This window comes from Chaetodon auriga, chromosome 16 (assembly GCF_051107435.1).
Source record: "Chaetodon auriga isolate fChaAug3 chromosome 16, fChaAug3.hap1, whole genome shotgun sequence".
NCBI lineage: Eukaryota > Metazoa > Chordata > Actinopteri > Chaetodontiformes > Chaetodontidae > Chaetodon > Chaetodon auriga.
The window spans coordinates 10287190-10298692 of record NC_135089.1 but is presented as its reverse complement, the minus strand read 5'-3'; the positions used below and the strand labels follow the sequence as shown (position 1 = coordinate 10298692).

The window sequence follows — 11503 nt, the reverse complement described above, 5'->3', positions numbered from 1 at the left end:
GGTGAAACTGAATGACACATAATGATAAATGTACATATCTATCAGCCTTGGTTATAGAGCGACACATAAAATCGGATTGTAAGAGCAAAAAGCACACTTTCCCTCTTCCACATGGCTCGTGCGCTTGTGTGTGCCGCCGCGCCCCCTCCGTCCTCCTAACCTCACGTATTCCAGCTGCGCGCCCGGCGGAGCAGTGTGTTAATTGCTGGTGATTGAGGATTCAGATGAAACCGATGTTCGCAGGCAATTTGACTGTTGCAAAAAGGTGCCTGATCTCTGGTTTAATATGATACACACAGTACAAGAAACAAGAAATCCCCTGAATACTGTGCCTGTCATTTTCAGATTTAAAGCATTTCAAGTGGCACTATCGCATGGACAATTCATTTGTGGTAATTACGCACGAACGTGTGGTGAAATGTTTAAAACAGTTAAGAATTCTGCTTTAACATGAGCTCACTTCTGTCCCGTTTTCTGTAGATGATGGCTGGACAGGGCTGACGCACATAATACAGCCATAGTAACATTATAATTTCGGGTCTTGATCCAGCTCCCCAAGCTGGAGCGTGACGCATGACGCGTCGGGGAGGCGCGGCAAACTTCCCCCATAAATCGTCAGCCCGCTCCTCCACTGGCTCCAGAGAGACAGCGAGGTTAGACCCGCTCACATCACTGGAGAGTACTTTAAACCATCTGTTGCTACGGCACCATCGACCTCCGGGTGCAACCGCTGCAAGCATGATTAAGAAAATGTCACCATCCGAGAATGAGTTCGACATACCGGCCAAGAACTGCCACAGGATGGTGATCCTGGGCTCCACTAAAGTTGGGAAGACATCCATCATCTCTCGGTTTCTGAACGAGAGGTTTGACGACCAGTACACGCCCACTATTGAGGAATTTCATAGGAAATTCTACAGCATCAAGGGAGACGTTTACCAGCTGGACATTTTGGACACATCTGGAAATCATCCCTTCCCTGCAATGAGGAGGCTTTCAATCCTTACCGGTGAGTTGAGCTTTAAAATTTGGCAAAACCAACAGCAGTTGGGCTGTCTGCAGAGCTCATTAAAATGTTATTATTATTTGGCATTGAACCTGTCTCCTCTCGTGTCTTTCAGGTGATGTGTTCATCTTGGTATTTAGCCTGGATAACAGAGACTCCTTCCAGGAGGTGCAGCGCCTGAAGCGCCAGATTTATGAGACCAAGTCCTGCCTGCGAAACAAAACCAAGGAGAACGTGGACGTCCCGCTGGTCATCTGCGGCAACAAGTGTGACAAGGACTTTTATCGTGAGGTGCAGGAGGAAGAGATCGAGCAGCTGGTTGGTGGAGACGAGCACTGCGCCTACTTCGAAATCTCAGCGAAGAAGAACACCAACGTGGACCAAATGTTTCAGACTCTCTTTACCATGGCCAAACTGCCCAACGAAATGAGCCCCGACCGGCACTGCAAAGTTTCCCTGCAGTACTGCGAAGTTCTTCACAGAAAGTCCCTCAGAAACAGGAAGTGCAAAGATGGGAATGCGTACGGGATTGTTGCGCCGTTTGCGCGGAGACCCAGCGTGCACAGTGACTTGATGTACATAAAGGAGAAAGCTGTGGGAGGCAGCCAGACCAAAGAGAAAGGCTGCATCATATGTTGACACTTTCTCTGCCTGCACGCATAAGACTTTCTGTGAGACACACCGGAGGTGAGGAAGAGGAGGAGGCCAGCCGCTCTGCACAAAGAGCGCAAACACTGTAGACTCTTAGGCGACAGTGACACATTGTGACCCGAACTGCGCTGAGACACATGGAGCAAGTGGCAGCTCATAGGCCCATCGGTGCCCTTGTAGTGATGCAGTAGATGCTCTGAAAATGCTGTAAAATCTGCCTCTACATTAGTTTGCCGAGAAAGGCACTTGAGAAAAAAATGTTTACATTAAGCGTTTTTTTTTTCTTCAAAATTCGGTGGAACTTGAATGGTTGTTGCGTCATGAACAAATTAGATTCTAAATGTGTATTTATTATGTCTGTGTCAACTTTTCCATAAAAGACAAAATAAAACCACTTGTTACTTTCATAGTCTTTTCATAGACTTTCATGTCTCCATCTTCTCTTTTCTTTAAAGCAGAACACAAAGTGAACACTTCTGCACATTTCATTCAGCAGTTTCCCCCTCCTGGAAAATGTCCTGTATTTGCCAAAATACATCACATGTCCTCTGAGAGCTCGTCCTGTCACTTCATGTACAGGCAGAAAAACTTTGTTAAATCAGCAACACACTGACCTGATCACTATTTCAGCCTTTTGTTACCAGCTGGTAAATGTGGATACTTGTATTCCATTATTGAATCGCTGGGTTCTGAATAAATCTCCTCCTCAAGTATAAAAGCAAAAAAACTGAATGAATAATCACTTTCCACACTGACAGTATAAAGATGCTGAAGTCAGGATGAATGCCACGGGCTTAAATGAATGTGTACCACTACTAAGCTAGTTTTAAAAATTTATTACAAAATAGAGATTATCACAAGATATCATGAGATAAGAAGACGAAACACTGAAAAACTAAATTAAATACAAATACTACTGAACCAAGTTTACATTTTCACAAAGCAAAAAAAAAAAAAAAAAAAAAAAAAAAAAAGGGGGGGGGGGAATAAGTCCTTGTTCATCTAAATGTCCATCCAGTATTCATGAATCCCACGTTTATGTGCTCCACAGGCGAGGATGTAAATAAGTCCTTTCCGCACTTGAACTGTCTGTGTGCTTCCTCCAGTCAGTGCATTAACCTAGTCCTCACTTTCAGGATGCCTTTGGCACGTCAAACATGCACAGGCTTTTGTATTTCTGCAGCAGCTGGTTCTTGGTGCGTACCTGCTCCCGCAGCGTGGCCAGCTGCTGCTGCTGCTCAAGCGGACTGCTGTCTATCCCGGGCATGTTGGATATCTGCTCCCGAGCCTCCTGGATCTTTGCCTTCAGCTTGGCCAGTTCTTGGTGGACATCCTGGCTGTCCTTGTCCATGCTTAAAGAGAGTATGGTGAATAAGGCAAAACGTTATTCCCATGATGTTAACATTACGTCGTTTTGGACATTTACCTTTTCTAAGTTAGCCTAGCTTTAGCGTTAACGTTAGCTTTAGCTAACAACAAGCTTAGCAACTTCACCAAAACGATTGTTTACGAGTAAAAGAGATGTCCACGGAGCCGTGAATAAACATGTAACTAAACAAACCTGTCGGTAATCTTACCATTTGATAACATCATGAACTAAAGGCAGCAAAGAGCAATCGTCGCCCTCCTTCTCTAGCTTTGCTTGAGCCACCGCCATCACTCTCCCTGCCTCGCGGCGCAGATAGTTGACGTCATACGTCGCGCGATGACGCCACTCTGTGAAAGCCGTTTATGTCGCTGGCTTTTGAAATATGATTTTAAAAAATCCCAAAATTTCCAAACATCTCTTTCTTTCTTTCTTTCTTTCTTTCTTTCTTTCTTTCTTTCTAGTTTGGAATTCCTGTTTCTGTGAATAGCTAAGTGAGTAAAAGATGACCTGATTCCCAAACAACATAAAGCTGACATGATTCTTTAATATTATAAGCAAGATAACTTTTTTAATTTTTGTCTTTTACAGTTTCAAAGTAACAAAAAAGGAAAAGGGCCAGAAGCAAATGTCTGGGCACCCTGCATGGTCAGTACTGAGTAACACCCCCTTTGGTGAGTGCTTACTTAAGTACAAATTACAAGTAACTTTACTTTACTTGAGTATTTCCAATTTCCGAAACTTTATGCCTCTACGCCACCAAATCTCAGAGGAAACAATTGTACTTTTTTCTCCATATGTCTGACAGCTTTAGTAACGAGTTACTTTCAAGATTACGGTTTCTCATATCCTTCCTGTCCAGTGAAAACCACGTATCTCCAAATGTGATGATTTTGTTTTTATCCCAAAAGTGTATTGAGAAACTGAACAATTCCAAGTTCTTATATTTCTTTTAACAAATAAAGCAGATAAAATGTTTTAGTAAGTTGAGGCACGACATGCTGCAGCCTTGTTTTTTTTTTTTTTGTATTATGAATGCAAGGTCATTGTGTGAGAAGCCAAATATGAATTTCTAGGTTTTAGTTATCCTGTTCTTTATGTAACTTTAGCTAACAATACTGCCTAAATGAGTTCTCTTTTGAATGAAACCCACGATAGCCTATATTTCCCTCCAAATAGGCCACAGCCAATCTATCAATACACAGAACAAACACCCCTGACCTGCGATGGCCGTGAATGAATGCTTCAAGCAACCATATAAGCACTTATACCTATATTCACCCTGCTATGTCTACAAGTGTGACATTACCTGTAGTGTGTGTGTAGAGTGAAACATGGCAACCTTTGTAATCATTAGTGTGCGTGACAATGCTGTGCATCAGTGAAGAGTTGTATTCAGGTCACGCGTTTCTATCTGGGTTCCCCTTGTCGTTGTCTGTGTTAAAATTAGATTAATGATATGGCATGAAAGGGAAAACCTAACAATATATGGACAGGGGTAGCCATCATTACTTCCGCTGTACCGTATTTCTGAGCAACAGCTTACTGCCACTCAAACGTAGCTGGTAACATGTGCAAATGCATTCTCTCTTTGAAATGGGTACCAGTGCAGTACAAATGAGATACACACAGCACTACTTCGGCTCTGCAAATGAAAAACCTTTTTTCGCTGACCCATATTCCCATGATATCAGGGCCTCAATCACTCATAGGTCTCCATCCTCTTAGTGCCGGTCGTAAGCCTCAGTAGCCTAGCATTTTAAATGGTTTCGCAATGGGCTCACATAGTGTTTGACCACTGATAAGTCAGAGTGAGTTAATATTGGTAATGGCCATGTGTAGTGTTGATTGAGTTGCTTATCGTCTGCCTGCATAACGAGGGATTATGTAGACACCCATGATGAACAGCGTGGCAGCGTCACAGATTACATACTGTGTTTACGATGTAGTTAACTCTTCTAAAAGTATCAGAGGAAGATTGTCTTTTTAAAACACGCCAACAACTGCGTGGTCGCCTGTCTCTGCTGTAGTTGTTGTAATTTTACGGACTTTTGATTCTACCTCTTGAACTTCCATAACCCTCACTGACCTATATATTTTCACATATGTTTGCATCAAAGGAGAGATTCAGCAGTTAATCCCCTCACACACATTACACACACCTGGTAAACACTGCAGGGACAAAGTCTCATTAGCCACCACAGCAGAGAGACAACAGCCGTGACACAGCCGGCGAGGACCTAATTAAGAGTAGCTTCAGTGAGTCGTCATTTAGATGTGAGGCTTATTGAACATTTTCTTTGGTCACATCTCGTATTGCGTCGTAGTCTCACCAGGCACTCATTTTGCAGGATGACCTTGACCATTACATACTGCTTATACTTACAGAGATGATATGTGTGACCCAGATTTGACTTTGCAAGGCGTTATGCAGCAGGAGTGTTTTACCATTTGGGACACGGGGACACAAGTTCTGGCACCTCACAGTCATGACAAGTAGGCCAGTCCATGACCCAGCAGTCTCATCCCACACAAACAATTGAACATGTTCGACTTGAATATCAGGCACATTGTTACTATAATTTGAATGATATTAGAACATAACAGCTGTGTCATAGAGTGAAATGAATTGTGGGAGAATAGTAAGAGTAGTCATACTTCCGGTCTGAGTAAGATAACATTAGTATGTGTGCATGAGAGTTCATTTCATTGTGACTTTTGTTTCATCCTGATTCATTCTGAGTTACTTTGACCCATTTCCAGCTTGGCCACAAGACAGGAAGGAGCTCGTTTACCTACTGGCCTATCGGTCACAATCACCAGTATCTCTTTGAGCGACTGACTGTTTTGTCTCTTTGATCCTTTTAAAGGGAAACTAATTAGTCAGCAAACTATTTCATGAATAAAGAAAAGAGGAAAACAACAAAACCTTATTATCTTGTTGCTGTCAGCTTTGTTGACAAGGCAATAAAGTAGTGAATTGAGTTACGATGTCAGTTTATACTTTGAGTTATCTCTCTATGAAATTATGGTCCTTTAGTGGGCCGCTGTTCAGGGCATTCAAGCAATGTTTAATTCAGAAATGTAATGGGAGTGATGGTATGAGGATGATAAAAGCATAAATGAGGTTAAAGGTTTTGTTTGTGTGCTAGTTTTTTCTTTGAACGTCCACTTAATATTTCAATCACCGCAGTATTGAACCTGTCCAAATAGCTGTCTTCATGATATATGACTTAAAATAGAAAATAATAGTATTTTCAGAGACAAATAACTATGAATTTCTTTCTTTTCTCACAGATGGCGACAGCTGCTAATGTGCATATGAGAAATGACCACTGACTCTACTTTAGAAAAGGTAAACCATCACTCTTGGCACATATATTGGCAAAATATTAATGTGTAAATGTAGATCTTGTCCTTTATGTGTCCTGTGTGTTCTAGACATTACCTTTCCTCACTTCCCCTGCAGTCACTCTGCAGGTTATTATAACTATTAGAGAAACAATGATTCTTTCATAGAGCTTCTTTGAGTTCTTTCAGTCATTCAGTCGACACAAGCCTTCTATTCACGCTCCCTGGTGCTCCTGCAGCTCTCACATCCTTCCTTCATCTCAGCAACAATAGGTGAAGGAAGCCAGAATAATATTTTTCCTTGTATAAGTTTGACTGAAGTTTAATGTGCACCATTATGCTCTGTGAGATATGCAGCATTTATCCTCCCCAATTTCTATTTGTATTGAGGTGCCATTTAATGAACTATTTCTATTTCAATTGTGTCTCTCTTCTGCACAGTGTGCTTGTAAGCCATTCATAAAGCTGTGCACGGTAAATGAGCGTCTTTTGTTTCGAGTCTGCGTCTGAATTGGCTCTTGGGTTTTTAAGAAAGCGTAGGCTTCCACAAGAAGCCTGCATGTTGTCATCAGTCTTGAGAATTGTTTCTCTGTAGAAATTCGTCTGAACCTTCTATGCGTCGATTAATTTCCAAAACAAACTATCAATAAAACACTTTTTTTTTTTAAAGTGAAGAACACTTGACATGAAGATGATGTCAAGCAGGAGCACGATCTGTGAGAGAGGCTGAAGGTCCAGTGGTTTGTATAAATCCCAGTTGCTATAAATTCTCATGTTTGAACTCCAGAGTTGAAGAGTAAACTTGTGCTTTATGACCAACAAGGGAGTTCTAGATGACAGGCCACTTCCAGCTAAACCTTTGCACAGCACTCCCCAAGAGGCTTGCCTCACCCGACTCCAACCTCTGCGATGACGTGAAAGGGCCACTCACAGCTTCCACCAGATGTGTCACCTCCCTGGCAGAGAGCTGGCAGGATGCAGATATCCTGTCTGCCAATCTGTGGTCTAATCTTAGCAGGCTTCTTCAAATGAACGATGGGCAAGGAAGCCATATGCCATTAAAGCCACCATTTTTCTGACAATATAAACTTTTCTTGATTAGATACTGTGAGTTTATTAAATCTAATAAATACTGAGTGGGACAGTCGCATTGACCTCTGCATTTGACATGAGTTGTTTTCTCATCATGTGAGTCCTGAGTGTCTTGGGAAGAAACTTTCACGAACTGCCCTTAAGTGTATCAAAAAGAACATAGCCAGTCAGCTGCTGATCGTTTTTCACTCCTAAACCGCATTTAGTCTCACAAACAATGCTTCCCAGTCATGCATATTTGGGGTAGTTTGGTCATGAAATCAAATGTGTTTGGGAACTTGATAAAGAGGAACAGGGTAAACCTCCATGTGCAGCGTGCCTGTGCATGAGTGGCGCTTTGCACAGTCAGTACCTTACATCCTCCTCCCGCTTCATCTCCAAAACCACATTAAATATCAATCAAGTTTAATAATTCTGTGCAAAACTGAATGATTGCATATACTTCATTTTACTAAGAACTGGCTCTGACACCACTTCAACTACCAGAGAACTGACTCATCAGTGTCTGTTAGGGCACTCAGATTTCCTGGAAAGCCGATGCTCAGTTCCATGGAGCCTTGGAAATGTCCTGGTTTTTAGCTTTACCTTTTTGATGTCAAAATTACATCACAGCAGAGTCTACTCTCTCTCACAATGTCAAAATTCAGGTGATTTCAGTGACGGTTTGGGTGGCGATTTGCCAACACTGCTGATCTCTGTGGTGTCACAGTAGCTTCATCATGGATAATCACAGGTGTTGCTTGCTAACATGATAATATATATATATTTTTTTTTTGACTAAGTGATATACAGCTTCTTCAATTGCTTGCTGAGTCGTAAGTGAATTTCCAGTAATTGACCAGTCTGACCCAGGAGTCCCTCAGCAGTTAACTGCAGCTGGTGGCCTCTTCATGAATGTGATATTCACACAAACACACGCGCACACATGTACCTACACACAAAGCACGTCATGGAACTTGGAACTATTCGCAAATTCACACACACATATATATATGAATGTTTAGTGCCAAATATTTCAGCTTGCTGCATGCATACTGTACATCATGTCACAGCCTGGGAACTGGGGCTCACTGTCACTGGAGCAGGCTGCAGTTTCAAAATAAAATCATGATGCATGATGCAACTAAAACACTTAGATGGAAACAATTTTCAAAATAAAAGCACCAAAAGGTAAGGAGCTTGTGGCTTATGGCTCAGTGGCTTTTTTTCTGTGCACACGTTAGGTTTTCATCACTTTTGGGGACATTACATAGACTTACGTTCATTTCCTGGAGACTTACCCTACCATAACCATGACCACTACTTGCCTAACCCTAACCCTTACTTGAACCTTAACTTAACCCTATCTTTAACCCAAGCCTTCACCCTAAAATTGAATGATTTGCATGATGGGGACCTGCATTCTGTCCCGACAAGTACAGCGAGTCCCCACGATATGACTGTTTAAATACGTTAAATGTCCCCACAAAATGAGTACGTGGGCACGCACACACACACACACACACACACACACACACAATGTGTGAAGTGACTCCATGGAAAAAGACGATGAAACTTGAACAAGCTGTTCCCTCGCCGGGGGGATCTTTTGTGAGATATCCACCAGTATTCTGAGGCCCTGTCCTTAAAATCCATTCAGTCCATGATAAACACAATCATCCGAGACACACTGATTCTTCTGTCAATAGAGCAGCTGACTGAAGTTTAAAAGTTGGAGACATACTGGCCTGTTATGCAGGTCTCTCTTGTATTGGTCAGTTAGCTTTAACTAGCTTCTTGAGTTTGATTTTAATCTATTGCACACAATAATATCTATTCACTGTCTTTTCCGATACTCACTGTCCTAATCGTGATTTTATACTGCTTTCCTGATGATGTCAGACACCCAGTATCAATGCAAACACCCAAAACACACACTGATTACCTCAGAACGCTCAGCATTCATGCATTTGCACAGAAAAAATAAGAAATGAAAAGAATAATGGAAAAAGCAGTCTGTGCTGGAGAATGGGAAAACTTGTCTACAATTCAAATATAAACAACTTTATCGAAATTTTAAAATGATATAAATTACAAATCATAAGGGATGGAGAAGCAATGAAGGCACAAATTATTATTAGAAGTAGCATTAGTATTCTACAGGGCTAGGAATAACAGCAAAATTTCCTCCTGAGGGCTGCAAAGCTAAGCTGTGAATATATGTAGACCTGCACTGCCCCCAAGTGAACAATCAAGGGACATAACACTTAATTCCACATGTTCACAAAGTGGGCCGATAGCCTTTTATTTCAAATGTTGAAAACAAAACTGGGTCTTGAATCATGCTAACCAGACCCAAATATCTGGAAGTCATCCCGTGGTTCAGACTATGTAATGGTGGTAATCAGTATGAAGTTCTGATGGAGCAGGGATAATAAAATAAAGAATAAAGAAAGAATAGAAAATAAAGAATACACTCAGGCCAGCCACCCGCTCTGGCTCATCTTCCTCTCAGGTGGAGGTCTAGTGAATTACTATCACCATCAGTGCAGGATCATAGTATATTTACTCAAGTACAGTACTTCAATACAATGTTGAGGTACTTGTACATTTCTTCTTCTTTACCTGTACTTCAAACCCATCCAATGCAGAATCTGACCAATACTACTAGCATAGTAGTAGTTACTCACATAATACAAACAAGAAGACAAGCAAGTCATTGTACAAATATGTACATCTGCACTGGGAGAGGGCTCATTAGTGTTACTTTTCCAACACAAGGCAAACTGTGTTAAAGCCCACACAGCACCTTTATGCTCCATTATGGTTGTGTTAATAAAGTTTCCACTCCAGTATGACCCTAGTAGTTGAGTTTAGACTCTTTTCATTCACTGAGAATGTAAAATACTCTGAAAACATAGAGTATATTTGCAGAACAGTTCATTTTATTTATTCCTTTTGTGAGAAAAGGAAGTTACAAAACTAGATGAGGAGAGTTCTTGCCAAATCTTAGCTTGAATTCGTAAATTGTCAATATGATCCAATGGCAGTGGTTCCTCACATCATTTCTAACTTGTTCAGTAAAACTGTCCCTGTCAGTGTTTTACTATCAAATCAGGTGTTTTTGGATTAAAATTATGGCTGCATTCTTGTGTATATTGCATTTTACTGCTGTAGGTGTTCAAGGTTGCACTAACAGTAACTGTTGGGCAGTTGAATCTACAGCAGTGCATCATATTCTATAAGATCATCTTATGTTTTTAGTGTTGCTGTCCTACAAGAACCTCATATGTTGAAAAAGTCAGGGTGTCACGGGCTCCGAAACAGCCCCGTTTTCAGCTTTGTGACAAACAGTTTTCCAGCTAATCCAAGAGTGTTTTCACTCACGGTTTATTTAGCGCAAGATGGAGAATTTTCTCAACTCACAAAGGAACACTCAAACTTTCAATTTATCACAAACTCAAGAGTTCTGGAGAAACGTGGGTTTCACTGGACAGGAAAGTTATGAAAAATTTTACTCTGAAACATAACTTTTAATCAAAGATGTCACACTGTAGTGGAATAAAAAGTATCCACTAAGATGTAGAGGAGTGGACATAATAAAATGTATAAAATGGAAATACTCAAATAAAGTGCAAGTACCTTAGATTTGTACTTAAGTACAGAACTTAAGTAAATGTACATAATTACATTCAACACAAAAACTGAGGTCCCAATAGAGTGCGATGTGTGAGAAAAGCTTGTATGAGCATCCATCCGTGCTTTGAAATTCAGTGTGGTCCGCTTTCTATCATTGACAACGCACACGCACCATATTACCACTAGGTGGCAGGCTTTAATTAGTGATACTGAAAGCGTTGAACTTTTAGGAAGTATACCATCAAGTGTAGTACAGTGCTTTTTTTCTGCTGATTTTCAAATTAATCTAGTTTCCACTTTAGATGTCACTCAATCAAATACAGTCATGCACTGACACTTTTGCAAATGTGATGAGTGACAAATACTTGCACCCATGAGAAAGAGGAAAAATCTGTCAAAACTGTCCTTCAACAATGATT

At 41.1% G+C, this 11503-nt stretch overlaps 2 protein-coding genes across 2 annotated transcripts; one reads left to right on the top strand and one right to left on the bottom strand.

Moving 5' to 3' along the window:
- Positions 1-654: 654 nt before the first annotated feature.
- Positions 655-1769, top strand: LOC143334101 (dexamethasone-induced Ras-related protein 1-like). The gene is made up of 2 exons (XM_076752636.1): positions 655-1009; positions 1122-1769. Exons 1-2 carry the CDS (start codon positions 739-741, stop codon positions 1643-1645), a joined length of 795 nt encoding a protein of 264 aa, XP_076608751.1. The 5' UTR covers positions 655-738; the 3' UTR covers positions 1646-1769.
- Positions 1770-2477: 708 nt separating this feature from the next.
- On the bottom strand, positions 2478-3338 carry med9 (mediator complex subunit 9). Its single transcript, XM_076752635.1, has 2 exons — positions 3235-3338; positions 2478-3009 (listed from the first exon to the last, which is right to left on the bottom strand). The coding sequence occupies exons 1-2, from the start codon at positions 3312-3314 to the stop codon at positions 2790-2792; spliced, it is 300 nt and encodes a 99-aa protein (XP_076608750.1). The 5' UTR covers positions 3315-3338; the 3' UTR covers positions 2478-2789.
- Positions 3339-11503: the final 8165 nt, after the last annotated feature.